Source organism: Gobio gobio, assembly GCF_949357685.1.
Source record: "Gobio gobio genome assembly, chromosome: 20".
NCBI lineage: Eukaryota > Metazoa > Chordata > Actinopteri > Cypriniformes > Gobionidae > Gobio > Gobio gobio.
Window position 1 is genome coordinate 18,145,269 of NC_137113.1, and position 16,391 is coordinate 18,161,659.

Here is a 16,391-nt window from a genome sequence, read left to right on the forward strand (position 1 = left end):
CAATTAAGATAAACATTGCCACGTAGTGGCATTTGGGTTGTCATTTTGAGGGCTTTGTTTCATAGTGCTGGTTTGGAATGACGATTGGTGGGACTTAAGTGTTTCAGTGGAAGACTTTAGAAAAGTTCCAAAAGTCCTGATAAAATAGGACAAAGACTGCTTTTCTTTTCAACTCCCACAAGTAATTTTTTTTGCATTATGTTTTTATACCATGTTTCCCATATGTTTAAAATAGATAATGAAATTGTCACACTGAGAGGTTGATTTAAAACTAATTTTCTCCCTGAATAAAACAGTGCATGCGGTCAGCCTTGTTGTTTGCTGGTGCAATTCATTGCATTTGCATTGCTCTCATTCGAAAGCATTAAGTGGCGGTCACACTACATTTTAACCATACAAAATTGTTTCAGACCCCACCATGAATAAAGGCAAAGGATTTGATATATTGCTTTTTTGAATAAGTAATGTATATAGATATAAAACCACCAAAATTCACCAAGAGGTCAATCTGTGATCTAAATTTTTGCAAACATTTAAGCTCCCTATAAATGTTTAGGTCTGTGCATGGAAGTCAATTGAATATAAAGTGTAGCGTGAATGACCCTTTATGGTCAATGCCTCAATTAAGAGAATTTATGAGGTGTATAAAATGTCATTTCTGAATGCCTTCATTTTATTCTAATTGATCTATCGCATTCTTTTCCCCTCACAGCTGGGACCATCTCTGGAGAAGAGATCCCCATCGTGTCCAAGACTAACATCAAAGAGTACAGAGACAGTTTCTCTTGTGAGAAATTCAGCTTTCACAGCAACCCCAACATAACCTTCTATGTATATGTCAGCAACTTCTCATGGCCAATCAAAATACAGGTGAGGACACATTTTGACCAGTTTAGCTTCTACTGAGTACACTTTTCACCTGTTTCAGTATGTTAAGCTATTTTTAGTTTTGGGTAAAGCAGGAAACGTTAAATGGAAGTCCACAAAAACAAATTTTTCTAAAAAGATCTAGCGTTCCTTGATATGGAAATCAATTATTCAGTTATGCACTAGGACAAGTTTGCATCTTATGGTCCATAAAATTGAATCAGCTCTTAAGTGGCAATGTGTTGCGTTGCCAGATGCCTAGACGACGGACATAAAATGACATTGCTGGAGTAATGTGCAGACTGATGCTATCTATCATGGAAAAACATTTATGTTGAATCTCCACTTGGGTACATCACCCTTATAATGAATGATGTTTGCAGTCTTTATTGCTTGCAATCAAACAGAAGGAGAGATATGCATACGATTGCACAGGTAGTTTTGTTTTAGAAGCAAGAAAAATAGCATCTATTTATTTGCATCCATTTAAACCCTATAGTCATTAAAATTGGGTATGTGTGTTCCTTAAGATGTGACTATAAACTACCATTCAAAAAGACATTTAATTGTTTTATTCAGCAAGGATGCATTCAATTGATTAAAATTCACTGTAAAGACAATTATACTTTCTATTTCAAATCAATTCTGTTCTTTTGAACTATTTTATCCAAGAATGAAAAAAAAAATGCATCACAGTTTCCACATCACTAATAAGCAGCATAATTGGTTTAAATTTGATAATAATGAGCAATGTCTCTTGAGCACCAAATCAGCAATTTAGAAAGATTTCTGAAGGGTCATGTGATGCTGAAGACGGCTGAAATTTCAGCTTTACCATCATAGGAATAAATAACATTAAAAAAAAATTAAATAGAAGTTATTTTAAAGTGTAAAAATTAGTGGTGTAATGGATCGCAAAACTCACGGTTCGGATCACATTACGGATCGCGAGTCACGGATTGGATCATTTTTCGGATCAGAAAAAAAGGGGGAGGAGACCATTTTTATTTGCTGTCCATTTATTACATGAAAACTTTTGGTGTTAACATAACCTATATGGTTATGGTTTAAACAAAAATAAAATAAATAACCAGCTGAATAAATCAAATTTTACTCCGTTGTTAAAGCGTCAAATGTGAAAAACAACTTGAGATGTGAAAATGGGCCTGAGCTTATAATGACAATTTTTTTTCCAAAAGATTAGGATGTCAACATTCTCAGGGGAGAGAGTAGACCTCTCACGCCTGTTTCACACAACATGTTTTCATTATTTTTATTTAAAATCCAAAAGTTGTTACTGAGCTGTTACCTACAAATTCTCTTTGTAGGCCTATACACTCTTTTATAGATATGTTTAAACGCACTACATTTAAACAATGTTTTATTCAATTCATTACCTTATATTTATATACTATAGTACCTACTTTAGAACCATAGGCTATAGACTATGTTAAAATAACAATTTAGGTTGCTAAATTAGAACTTACAATAGACAAAAACAGCTGACTCTCGTCTTTTCTTTCGTTTTTTAAAATCTTTTTACAAGAAATCCTGCAGGTCATAAAGAACTTTTGTTTTTCCACCTCCAAGAAAGAAGTGCTCTCCATTATTTCTCCTGTTTACCTAAATGCCGTTTTCCTAGCTTTATCCAAGGCAACAAGCCATGTGTTGACTTTGAAACCGAGGAGACTTTACATTATATGCATTTGTGGTGGAATTACTAGATTTTTTGCCTACATACTGTTATAGTTTTGTCCACCACCTTTCTTCTGTTATCATTGCATTTTACGGGGAAGCCAAAATGCTCTCGTACATGCACTTTGAATGATGCGGGAGGCTCTTCAAGTTCTTCTGCTCCTCCGCTAACCATTGTTGACTGATTCACATGCCCTGTTCAAAAGCAATATCAGCAGAAAAATAGTAAAAGTCTTTTACTCTGCGATCGCTAAACAATTAAGATAAATCCACAAGTTTAAAAAAATGTTAAATAAATCCACGGGTCACGTGGCTGCCGAACCGTGGGTCGTGATCCGGATCACGGATCAACTGCGATCCGTTACACCCCTAGTAAAAATATTTTTGAATATTACTGTATATTTGATTAAAAAAATATCATAAAATAATCCTAAAATCCACAAAGTTTGTTTACAAATTTTATATGTAGTGACCACTGAGACTTGAGCTTTGTGTGTGCTGGACGCTTCAGGGGACGCCCTACGACAGAGACTCATCCGCTCTGACAGTCCCCTCCCTTTCTCTGTCCTCTGAAAACTGCTCTGAGCGTGCTTCCCAATGCTCAGTGACATCAGCATTGCATTATATGAGTGTATGGCTGGCCGTAATCAAGGCTGTGTGGTGGAAGAGTTAGATCCCCAGCATCGTGGATCAGACACAGATGTGATCTGGCACTTTGAACTCACACCTCAGCTGTGACTCTGGTCTTCGGTTGATATGTCATCACTTGGAGTTGTTGTGACACATGCACTCCATCACATACCATGCTGTATGTAACCTAACATTACCTGTTATTGAGCTCATGTTGGGTTCTCAGATGCTTACTTTAAGTTAAAGGGGTGGTAAAACATTCTTTCCAAGGCTTGATTGTGTTTGTGGGGTGCACTGTAACATGTGTTCATGCTTTGTTTTTTAAAAATTGCATTATTTTTCATATATTTTACCTTTATTCTACACTGCTCTGTCCCTAAAAACGGTCTGATGGTTTCCGGGTTGTATGAAGCCGGTCCCTCAAAAATACGCAATGGGCTCTGATTGGTTAGCTGGCCCAGTGGGTTGTGATTCGCTAACCACCTAGTGCACGTTTGTCGGAAACGCCACGCCCCTTACCTTTACCGGTAGACTGTGATTTGGTAGTATTAGAAACAATGGTGTCAATAAAACCATACCAATTTGAGCCCGAATCGGACCCAGAACATTTTAGTGAAGATGATCGAGCAGAACCTGTTCAGTCCTCAAGAGTAAAGACTGCGGATCTATAGTGATCGCTACTGAATGGCACTGTTACTTTTGTATTTTTAGAACGATTATAGCCAAATTTCTGTCGCAAGAACTATTAACCCAAAACAAACACTAAACTTTGGCTTTACTATGGTAGCCAAATCAAACACAGAGCCATGTTTAGCATGCCTGTAGATAAACAATACATAAAAGCTCTAATCAAAGAATAATTTACACTTATGCCAAGTTCGCTGTTGAGATTTTTTTTTTAAGTTTGTAACATTAGGTGTTTGTCGGATAACATTAAGTATGAATGAGCGTTGTCATCTGTGTACTTCCTTGCTACAATGTACAATTAACAATACGAACTATTACAGGAAAACACATCGTCGAAAAATAAATCATACTTACAGGTTGTGGCCCATAAACAGCTTCTGTTTTTAAATCCGTCTTTCAGGACAAGCCGTTGTGCGAATCCTGCATTGAACTCGCGAAGATTGTGGAAGCTTTCCTCCGTGAAATGTGCAGCGGGAGCCACGTGCGCCCGTGTGCATTCACACTGGCTGTGTTTGTCTCTCGCAGCTGAACCGCGGCTCGTGTATTGCAAATACAGACAAATATTGTCCATTATGTCACATTTTCCGGTCTTCTCCTCTGACCCCTGTCTGTCTCGTGCTTTGATTTATGATGGGCAGCATATATATCTGCTGCAAATGCGACCTGTTCCCCGCTGTCTCATACACACATGCATATAACATGTTGTATGTTAAACGCACTGCAACGCACCCCCGTCCCTAGGAAGGCTGAACTAAGTGGATCTGCAATCCGGATGAAAATAACAGCGTGTCGTCGGCATTGCGGCAACAACACTCCAGCCTACCAACTATACCACAACAACGGAGCTGTGGGGAAGCAGCGATACAAAATGGCCTCGCCCCCCCCTTATTTAATATTCTCGGAGGAGGGGTTTATGTAAATATTGGGGCTGGTGATGTCAGCAACCCTGGAGGAATGTCTAGTAGTCCCTACTGGCCGTTTGCTGTAGTCCTTAGAAATTGATTTCTTTAAAAGCAGATATCTCCCTTTGCTTTAAACTTTGAACGTTGTAACTTTGCAGATGTTGTTTATGCTCAAACAGCAACATTACACACTAGCTACTAACAAGTTAGTAAAGTGAAATCGTGGTTTACCACCCCTTTAATTCTGGGGCAATATGTATGATATAGATTACTCTTTGTGATCAGTGTTATTTTTAGTATTGTTTATATATTTTAGTGTATTTATTAATATTTTGAATTAGTTTTGTTATGTTTACTATATTTAATAATATGTAATAGTTTCAATTACAACATTGTTTGGTATTGAACTGTATAATTGATCGTTGTCCAAGGCAACTGATATTTCTACTTATCTATATATAGATTTATATAAATAATGAGTGATAATAATTGCAAAAACTATTCTGACATGGTGATTAGGACTTTGACTCAAATAATATTTTCTCACCCTGTTGTGGTCATTATTTTACAATAATGGCCAGCTGATTGGATATTATATACAATAAAGATGATATTTACATTTGAAGAGTTCAGATGCAAAAGCCTCTAAGGGCCATCTGAAATTTTCGTCTAGAATGATCATTTTTATAAAGCTTGTATATTTAATTTAAGTAATTTCACTTAAAGGACAATTAATAGGTAATTTGCATTGCCATTTAAGTGAAATTATTTAACATAAATATACAAGCTTTATAAAAATGATCATTCTAGAAGAAAATTTCAGATGTCACTTAGAGGCTTTTGCCTCTGAACTCTTCATTTATTTGTAAGTACTTTCCATTATTTTCAATCTGTATCTGCATAAAGCAAATTTTTGTGCATCACTTTATACAGATATAGCAAACTTTAGATAACATTGTTTAGCTGTGCTGGTGGTGGCAAAGTACAGTTTAGATTCTCTGCCCGAGCCTGAACTTGACCTGACCCGACCCGGGCCCTTGATCAAGCATTTGTGTTTTTTTTAAATCATTACTTTATTAGCCTAATTGGGTGGGCAGAAAGCCATAATCAGAAATAATATATATATTTTTAGCAAAGTAAGAACTAGGACTGGGCGATATGGCTGAAAACTGTATCACGATATAAGTGTTTCATATCGGTCGATATCGATAATTATTGATATTTTTATGACCTATTTAAAATAAGGACCAGGAGAAATATATATTACATTTAAACATTTTTATTTTAAACTTACCCTCCTCTGATTATAATCCCCTCAGTTATAAAGGCAGAAATGTCAACACAACCATGGAAAACACTCAAATTATTAAGATGTAAACATAAGTCTAAAATCACAATGAACACTTAAAAATTATCTCTTAACATTAAGGTGCAGTGCCTCCGTTATTTCTTTGTACCGTTTAGATGCTTTGTCATAAGGCACTGATGCAGAGTACCTCTCCATGTCGTTTCTAAGAATATCACAATGGTGAGTGCGTCGAGTATAAACATGTTCCCAAATGGATGAGGCACGCGCGCAGTCAGCGGAGGCTTGTGCTGCAGAGCCAGACAAAAGTATAAACAAGGCTTAAGGTGGTAAAACAAGTTTGGTCTGACTTCGGTCTTCTGACTTCCTGTTTTACCAACATTTTCCTCGCTCGCTGCGGCACTGATTTTCCACGTTATCACATGCCGGTTCTGTTACTGAAGAATCCAACACGAGACAACGATATGGCGCAACCAAACATGATACTGTTGCATGATTGGCTGTTAACGTGTCACTCCCTAAGTTGCCAAGTTACCAGAGAGTTGAGTGATTGTCTTTGCTCATGCAACCAAACTTACTTGGCAACCTCTGGTTTCTTCCATTGAAGAAAAAAAATTATTGAATGTTTAATCGAACCCATTTTTTTATTGATATCGATTACGTGTATATCGCGATACATATCGTTATCGTTTTATCGCCCAGCCCTAGTAAGAACTAATACTACAGCTAAGAAACAAATGTGTACAGAGTTGCACAAGTCAGGATTAGTCTAAAAATGCGTGTTAAAACTCACAGCACATGCAGTGATGAAGCGCCGCATTCTGAACAGAAACGCTCTTAGACACCAGTCCATGAGCTGCTCGCGTGAACAGTGCGATTTGCTTAACTATTTCTTTTAGTTTCCAATTGTTTCTTTAAAAGTAGACATTTCAAGCTTTCTATACACATATTTCTCTTGTCTGTGAGGCAAGTAGCCTGCTGAGTTTCGATTTATTTATGAGACGCGCTCCAGTTCATGTACAATGAAAGTGATAGCTTCTTATTTATTAAATCCAGGCAATTGGCTGATGAAACCTTGATAAAAATGAAGATACAATTTATATAAAAACGAAATTCACTTTAAAGAAAGGCTTTCTACAAAAAAAAAAACTTAATGAAGTGGTCAAAATCATTTCTGACCCACTTGCATCTTTGCACGTTTCATAATCAGATGAAATTTCAAAAACATAATTTTTAAACATAAATATGAAACAAAATACATTGTTTAATGGCTACATCAAGTATAGTAGGCTACAGTACAGATAAATGTCATGTCTGAGCGGGATTTGAGTGAACGTAATTTTACTGGTGAGTGGTTCATGAGTGGAGCGCGCCTGCATAGAGCAGATTATTGAGCTGAGCGTCACACCGGACCGCTTCGCTCATTACAAGCTCGTTCTCGTCAGAATGCCCATGTATAAAAAATAGCTTGGGCTCAAAATTTGTTAATGTGTTGGGCCGGACACAGGCTCTGGTATGGTCGGGCTTGATTTTTTTTTAGCCTGATCTAAACTCTATGGCAAAGTACAGTTCATTGCGCTCAACAAAACTTGACTGATTGTGCTCATATTATTACCTGTACATCAAATAAATGTTTGTATAATTTGCATATAGACAGAGCAGACATGTTAATCTATATACCTATGTAACCGGTAGTTGGTGCACACTGGGTAATGTATGCTCCTCCTGCCCCTGATGTCTTTCCCTAAATGACCAGTCTCTGAAGGAAAAAGTAATAACCTTCTATATTGGTAATAAAATATATTACACAGAATATGATAAACACTTATAGCAGTCCTTTAGAGGGTTCGATGTTGAGCAGGTTTTCTGTGCCTAGTGATGCTATTTATTAAAAAATCCACCACAATAAAGGAAGATTTCATCTGGTCGATATCCATATGGTTTATAAAGATAACCACCACAAATCCTCTCAACCTTTCTGTCGTTCATTACCGTTCGCCAGCTGTGCACCGAGACGCTCAGATACCGCACACCATTTGTTGTTGGGACTATCTCCAACAGCGAGAATGCACCTAATATTGATCTGCATTCATTCCTCTGTTCCTCTATCACGTATGAGATGAGTTCCTTTGATAAGGTTCATTTATTTACATTGGTCTCACAGACCTTCATCTCAGTTGAGCTGTGTTCAAGCAGTAATAGTTTTCTATTAGATTTCCCAAAAGCAGAGTCACTTATTTACCATGGCGGAGCATCATTAAATCAAATGGACCCCCGTGACACGATGAGCTCGCTCTCCTCTGATGTTTATGATCAGACAGTGTGATCAGCATTTATTAGCTTACAGAGGAATTGGGACTGTGAAACTATACACATATGAGGACCCCGACCTCTCTGAAAGCATCAGATGTTAGATATGGAGAATTGAAGTGCTCTCGTTGTGCAGGAAACCCAATCTGACAAAACATTACTGCTGCTTAACTGTCTCACTGTCTCATGGGTCGGTGTGAGGTCATTCGGAATGAGCAAGATAAATAATCCATTCCAGGCATATATTTTGAATGTTCAAGAGTTATTTCATTTTTTGCTTTAATGCTACAATCCATAAATAAAACTGTTCAGTTAACGTGGTTACATTTGACATAAATTAAGCCAAAATTTCAACCAAAAATAATTCATTTGAATGGATTTGTTGTAGTCTCGTTGTTTACATATACATATTAACTTTATGGTTACTAGATGCAAATAAAAATGATTTTCAGTATATTATTATTATTATTACTACTACTACTACATATATATTACATTATGAAATAATTGTCACCAACTTTCTGCAGAGTCAATAGCTACAGACCTCCAAACTTCATGTGGCCTTCAGATTAGCTCAAGAACAGTGTGCAGAGAGCTTCATGGAATGGGATTATATTATATTAATTATATTCAGTGCAAATATAACAGTTCAGTGCAAAATATGTTTGCCAACTATTATTAAAATGCTATCAACTATTTATTTTTCTGATTTTAAATCTGTATTTGACCTCAGAAAGATCTGAAAGTAAAAAGAGGTGCCAAAGTCCGATTTTGTGGTGCTGTGCTTTAAAATTTAATTATTATAATCTTAATTTAGGTGATGAAGGATTTTGAAAGACTGACAGTAATCAGTATTGAGTAGGTGTCTAAAGCCCAATTTATACTTGTACGCAGTTGCTACGTCATAGGCTGTGTGTAGCACGCGTTGCCTACGGCGTTGCCTGACGTGCACCTCGTCAAAAATGTAACAACACGTCAATTTTACGCAGACTGCAAGCGCTGTGATTGGTCTGCCAGAACCCCTCCCTCAGGGGTTATCATTCTCCCTCTGCATGAGTAATTGTACATTGACGCGGAGAGGCTACGGCACAGGTCAGATGCAGAAGTATATATTTTTGAAAATGATTAACAGTTGAAAACATTCATTACAAATTTAGAAAAGTAATCAGGAAGTAATCAAAAGTAATCAGTACAGGGTAACTTGTAATCTGTAATATTTCATTTCCAAAGTAACCTTCCCAACACTGATTATATTATATTACATTACATTATAGGACCCACTTTATATTAAGTGGCCTTAACTACCATGTACTAACATTTTAATTAATCATTTGATACAATGCACTTATTGTGTACATACATGTTTCTACATTTGTACTTACATTTTTAAAAATACCTGCATGTAATTACATCTGTAATTAATTTCTGGAGTTACATTTATAATTACACTGCTGACCCTTCCCTTACACCTAACCCTACCCTTAAACTTACCCATACCACCACACCTGTCCCTAACTTTACCGGTATCCCACCTTAATATCAGCAAAAGTGTTTTACAATACAATATGAACACAATAAGTACATTGTACTTATTTATTGATGTAAGTAGTAGTTAAGGCCACCTAATATTAAGTGGGGCCATATTATATTATATATAATGAAGATAGAACAAAGAGCTGCTTGATGGTCTCAGTAGTTTCCTCTGTCCTCTTTATGTTTCAAAATGCTCATTAGGATAATTTTCCTGACAGTCCTTTCTAGATCTCAGATGCTTTGTTAGTGGTTATTCATTCTACAGCATGATGAACAATAACTATACTGGCTGGTTAAAGTCCTACCAATTTATACAATGATCTAATGCATTATAATTGATGAAAATAAGAATAACTATGATAAAAATGGATTCTTTCACCTGGAGGATAATATGCACAAGATAATGTATGTACAATAATGAAGCCCTAATTTGACTCAGATAGCTGATGTATGGAGATCGTCAATTAACATTTTTCGTAGTTTTCGTTAGTAAGTATGTTGTCAGGTACCATTATAGCACTGATAGATAGAAACTGTTTCTGAATTTTTGCAAATGCAAATACTTGAATGTCTGAGTTAACGTCTTGTCCACGTGGTGCTTCCACAGCATTATTTATGGCACAACAAGGTACGGTCTCAGTGGGAACAATGACTTAACCGGGCAGATGTGGGGGCTGCACAACTGCTCTTTTCAATCCCAGCATCTTGCTTGCTTGTCTTTGGGGACAAAAATGGTTCAGCCTTAATGGAGTGTTAAAGCTTTCTCCAGCGCTGTCTTTAGCCCCAGCCGTGTTCCTGTGACAACGGCTTAATGAAATGAATGGGTTCTCCAAAGGACCTGCCCCGCTCTGCCATTGTTGCATTATTCATCTGGTGAGTCAGGGTGACTTACAAATTCGTACATTTAGAACATTAATCCGTTTATTTTTTCTGTGTATTTATCCGAGTAGTTATTCTCCTTGCCTTACGGGATGCTAGGGGAATGCTTTCTTGACACTGTGAATGCTTGAACAACTTTTCAAAAGTGTGTTGATGCTTACTTAATGGCCCTGCAGTATTCGCTGCCAAACCCATGATGTCTCATCTCATTCAAACACAATGTCTTCTGAAGCTTGGCCAAGAACGTAGCTTGTCTGCTGATAGCATATCGATATAAAATCTTTGAATAAAACATCTGTGACTGAACCAATTTGAGTGGCCAGAATAAAAACTATATATAAGCGTAAGCAGCACAAAACATATTCTGATCCCACATTAGATTAGGTTTCTTTACTACTATGTACTTGCATTTTAGCAGGGCAGGTAAAAATCTGAACGGCCCGACGGGGCAGTAGAAAAAACCTTAGCGTTAAACCCTGTAAATGTGCCTTTTAATATTTCTTTCGGTTTTAAATTATTTCATTTATAAAGGAAAAACATGCCTACTTTTTCACATCATTTAAAATCATCCCTTAAAATCATCATTTGAAAACTGCATTTTGTATTTACTCATGTTATCTTTGTGTAATATTAAAATTTTATTCTGCTGAAAGAGGCCACAGCCACCAGGGAATACCGTTTCCATGAAAGGGTGTCCATGGTCTGCAACAGTGCTTAGATAGGTGGTACGTGTCAAAGTAACATCCACATGGATGGCAGGACCCAAGGTTTCCCAGCTGAACATTGCCCAAAGCATCACACTGCCTCCGCCGGCTTACCTTCTTCCCAAAGTGCATTCTGGTGCCATGTGTTCCCCAGGCAAGTGACGCACATGCATCCGGCCATCCACGTGATGTAAAAGAAAACGTGATTCATCAGACCAGGCCACTTTCTTCCATTGCTCTCTGGTCCAGTTCTGATGCTCACATGCCCACATGCCCACTGTTGGCGCTTTTGGCGGTGGACGGGGGTCAGCATGGGCACCCTGACTGGTCTGCTGCTATGCAGCCCCATATGCAACAAACTTTGATGCACTTTGTATTCTGACACCTTTCTATCAGAACCAGCATTAACTTCTTGAGCAATTTGAGTTATAGTAGCTTGTTTGTTTGATCGGACCACACGGGCCAGCCATCGCTCCCCACATGCATCAATTAGCCTTGTCTGCCCATGACCCTGACACCGGTTCACCACTGTTCCTTCCTTGGACCACTTTTGATAGATACTGACCACTGCAGACCGGGAACACCCCACAAGAGCTGCAGTTTTGAGATGCTCTGACCCAGTCGTCTAGCCATCACAATTTGGTCCTTTTTTTGTTGTTGGTCAAACTCGCTTAAATCCTTACGCTTGCCCATTTTTCCTGCTTCTAACACATCAACTTTGAGGACAAAATGTTCACTTGCTGCCTAATATATCCCACCCATTAACAGGTGCCGTGATGAAGAGATAATCAGTGTTATTCACTTCACCAGTTCACCTGTCAGTGGTCATAATGTTATGCCATACTAAAACAGCACAAATACATACAATAAGATGCATATAAAATAGACAGTGCTTTGCAGGTTTTTCAGGTATAGAAACTGAATAAAGTAATCAAATATAAAATAAATATATAATTCCCGTCTTCTCTCAGCGTACACAAGTTCTCTTTTGCGTCTTGCTCTTGAATGTTTAGATTGGCAAGGCTTAAATGAGTTTAGTTTAAACACAGATAGCATCAGGTGTTGTTCAGGTCTCACCTGCGCTCGCGTCGCTACCAACACCCGGTGATGGTGGCGTAAATGACTAAATGAGTTACGTTTGAGCAGACGGCACTTGCAAGATTACAAGAGTGACTGTTTTGTCCCTGCATTTTGATCATCGCTGTTGTTGTAATGTATTGGGAAGCCAGAATGTGTATCCACCGACAGAAACATACATATATGTATGTGTGTATGTAGACTGTATACTTTCACCCACAGTGTCATCGAATCCCTTCTTAGCCATGTTGAGCTACACCTGTGCATTTAATGTAAGCCACAATCCCAGAAGGCAAACGTTTGGCATGTGTGTACTGCCTGAGGGATGTCAGCTCAGGTAACCATGAACTGCCATTATTGCCTCCATTTAACAATTAGAGGGGATAAGGAAAGAGAAAAAATGATGTGATGGCCCCTCAAGCTAAAAAAAATCTGTTATGACATTATTCCTTGTGAAGGACCCTAGCTGCAAGCAAAGGTCTTCATCATCTGTTCACGTAAAGAGCTGTTCTTTGGTAACCTGTCACCCCATCATTTATCTCTCTTTTGCTTTTGTCCCCTCACAGATCGCCTTCTCTCAGCACAACAGCATTATGGACCTGGTGCAGTTCTTTGTGACGTTTTTCAGGTGAGTGCTTGTGGTGTCATTGTTCCTTCCGCATTTCAATGGAGTGATGAAACAGAAGTTTTCACCTGTTAAGCCAATGTTAAGGCCCTGTTCACACCTGGTATTAAGATGCGTTTTGGTCGATTGGATCACAAGTAGAGAAGGGAGACATACCCATTTACAACCTTCTCTTTTGTCCACTTTCAACCACTTCTGTCCTGATTTCTTCAAGGGGAGGGTCTATGGGTGGGTAAATGTATGTGTTTTTTCAGATCTTTCAATCTAATGGACAACATAAGCACGCGTAATTTACAAATAAACGTGCCGAGAGATGACGGATAAACATACGGGGGCATCAGCTTTCGTTTATGCTCTGATGGCCGCAAGACCATGCCAAACATTGAGTTAGAAATCAGAAATGGCGCGAGAACATTGTGCTTGATATGTTTTTCGTCTTCAAACCAAACTTGGGTCTTCAGCCAACAAAGCTTAAATCCCAACTGGCTACCGTGCTTCCCATAATGTTTACACGTTAGGTCAGTAGGCGTAGAGTAGGCGGTCTTTTGTGACTTTTTGCGTTCTTTTGAAACGCTTTACCCTACGAAAGCAATTCAGTTGAATGCGTTTTCGACTACCTCTGGAAGTGGTCAAAAGTGGACAAGCTCGAAATGTTTTAGGTCCCGTTTACACCTGTATATAGCATCGTCCGCTTGTGATCCCATCGCCAAAACGCATCTTAGCCCTTTGATGTGTTTTATTCACATCAGATACACATTGTGTGGGTATTATTTACTTTGTTCTTCTTCGACTTCACCGTCCACTTACTTTCATGTATTTCGGGAGAAGTGGATTGATTGATGAGTTGTAAATCCGACAGATTCGTTTCTCTTTATTGCGGTGCAAACTAACATGGCGGCGCCCATTGCGCTAATAGAGCAGCTAACATGATCATTATAAAGGTTTATAATAATAATTATAAGGTGATGCATTTTTTTTTTTTTTTAAACGGTCGCCTTAAAAAACTCAGGCTTGGGGGTCAGCTAGAATATTTTAAACTTATATGTTAAAGGGTTAATACCTGGTGTAAACAGGGCCTTAGTGATTGAAAATGTAAGAGATTCAACTCAACATTATGTTGCACTTTTTAAAGTAGTTTTACTTTTAAGGCATAGTTCACCCAAAAATTTAAATTATTTACTCACCCTATGGCTTTCCAAACATTTATGCTAGCCCCTCTTTATCATATGTGATGTGATCTACGAAAACCCAACACATGGTGAAAATGTACCTTTTACAGGTTTTGATACTACATGGAAGCTGGTTTCAAGCCCTTTCCAAATCTGTTTTCATCGCTATGATTTTGAGAATAACACGTTTAAATAAATGTCACCCTTATTTGCACAGACATGACTGTTTTAAAGAATACACTTGGCAGATTATTGTAGAAGTGAAATTATGAAAGTAAAAAAGAAAAAAGTTATAAAAGTTTATGAAAATGTGAAATGTAAAAATTTAACTATTAAATATTTTATAATAATATGTATTTTATACAATGCGTTTTACTCTAAAACTGCAAGAAAATCAAAGCCAAAGACATTAACAAGTTGTGTTCCAAAATGAGCTTTCAGTGAGATTTTGTTTGGGTGAATCCAAACTCCATTACTTACCATATATGGGCACCTCCATTTTCATAGGGTTTAAGTGATCTGAACCATATACATTTTCATAATTTTCATACATTTTATGAAGTAGACATCCTATTCAGAAGTAGTATGGGCAGTTTGGCAGAATTTGATTTGAATTCAACCTCTAATAAGCACATAAAAAGAACGTGCATTATACCTCACTGCTGCATTCATGGTAATGACATGTTATAACATTACTTATATTTAAAACATTTTCAGGCCTTTTTTTCATCAAATTGTATTTGATGTCATCTTTTGAACTCTTGGAATGAAAAAAAAAATCGGTTTTCTACCAATCATTCATGATTTTTCGTGTTCAACACTATTTCAAAATAAAGGTCTGAACTGAATATGAAAATATAAAAATTAGAATTTATAAGCAGCATCACTACACAAGGGGACTAGCTAACGTTACCCTGAAGAGAACAGCAACTTAGTAGTAAGTTTTCCATTGTTTATCATGGACTCTGAACTTGTGATTACCCCTTGTATGTTTAGATAGCACAACTAGTGTACCACGTAGATTGGCCTACATTTATAATAGCAAGCTCAGCACACCTTGCAGCATAGCTAAGTTGACTCCTCCTCTTCAGTAACTTCTCTATCATCCGATTCTTCATCTCTGGATGTGAAATAGTCAAGTATAACATCGTTTAGGGCACTGACATCACCAGGTTTAAACAGATTGAGGCGAGCGAGATCATTTAAGTGATCAGCTACTTCATACTGCGTTGTTCTCTTGAGCTCTGCTATCTCACTATACAATAACGTTCCATACAAAAAACTTTGCATGCCGTAGTTTACACAGGACTGTCGGGAAATGTGCATTGAATTTGATACACCATTATTCTACATGTCTACATGTGGTTTATTTTGATGGATGAACAGTCTGCGTCAAGAGAGGGAAAGCTGGGGGTGATTTTTTTTTTTCTTTGCACCTCCACCGGGCGTGTTCTTAGACATTCTGCACTAAACTAATGAATTTTGCCAAGATATTGTTAAAGATGTTATGGAATAATAATTGAATGGAAACCCAATTATGACAAATTTACATCTATCTATTTTTTTGATCTGCCTGAAAATGTTGCAGCGCAACATCCGACGGGTTTCCCCAGATTGCATCACATATAATTACAGTGAATGGAGCCTGAAGAGTTAAAAAAAAGGCTTCAAAAAGCTCCCTAAAAGTATTAAAAGTATTAAGAGTATTATAAAATAGTCTTTCTGACTCATTTGCTATTATTCCTCTGAAGACGTTATACCTTTGTGTAAAAAAAAACACAAAAAAAAACAACGCATTGAAAGTTCTTATTCACTGAAAATATTGACATTCACCCTAGCTCTATTTGCACTGCATTATGAAACAGTGTTTTATTTTTTAACAAATAGTTTTTGAGAGTCTGATATTTCTAATACATTTTTTAGAATTTGGTTTTATTGACTCATGGAGGGGAATATTATAAATAACCACTTCTTGTACAAAGCTATCATATGACTTGAGGAAACTTG

At 37.4% G+C, this 16,391-nt stretch overlaps 1 protein-coding gene across 3 annotated transcripts in view; it reads left to right on the forward strand.

Moving 5' to 3' along the window:
- Window positions 1-16,391, forward strand: part of atrnl1b (attractin-like 1b) — a 154,147-nt gene that overhangs the window by 68,268 nt on the left and 69,488 nt on the right. For 2 of the 3 annotated variants that reach the window (XR_013818669.1, XM_079846037.1), the window contains exon 24: window positions 713-870. Coding sequence is in view for 2 of the 3 variants with exons in the window: in XM_079846037.1 (XP_079702163.1) it covers window positions 713-870 (158 nt within the window). In the remaining variant the exon portion in view is untranslated. Of the gene's footprint in view, window positions 1-712; window positions 871-13,156; window positions 13,219-16,391 lie in introns of all 3 variants that reach the window. The other variant, XM_079846036.1, reaches the window with a different exon arrangement.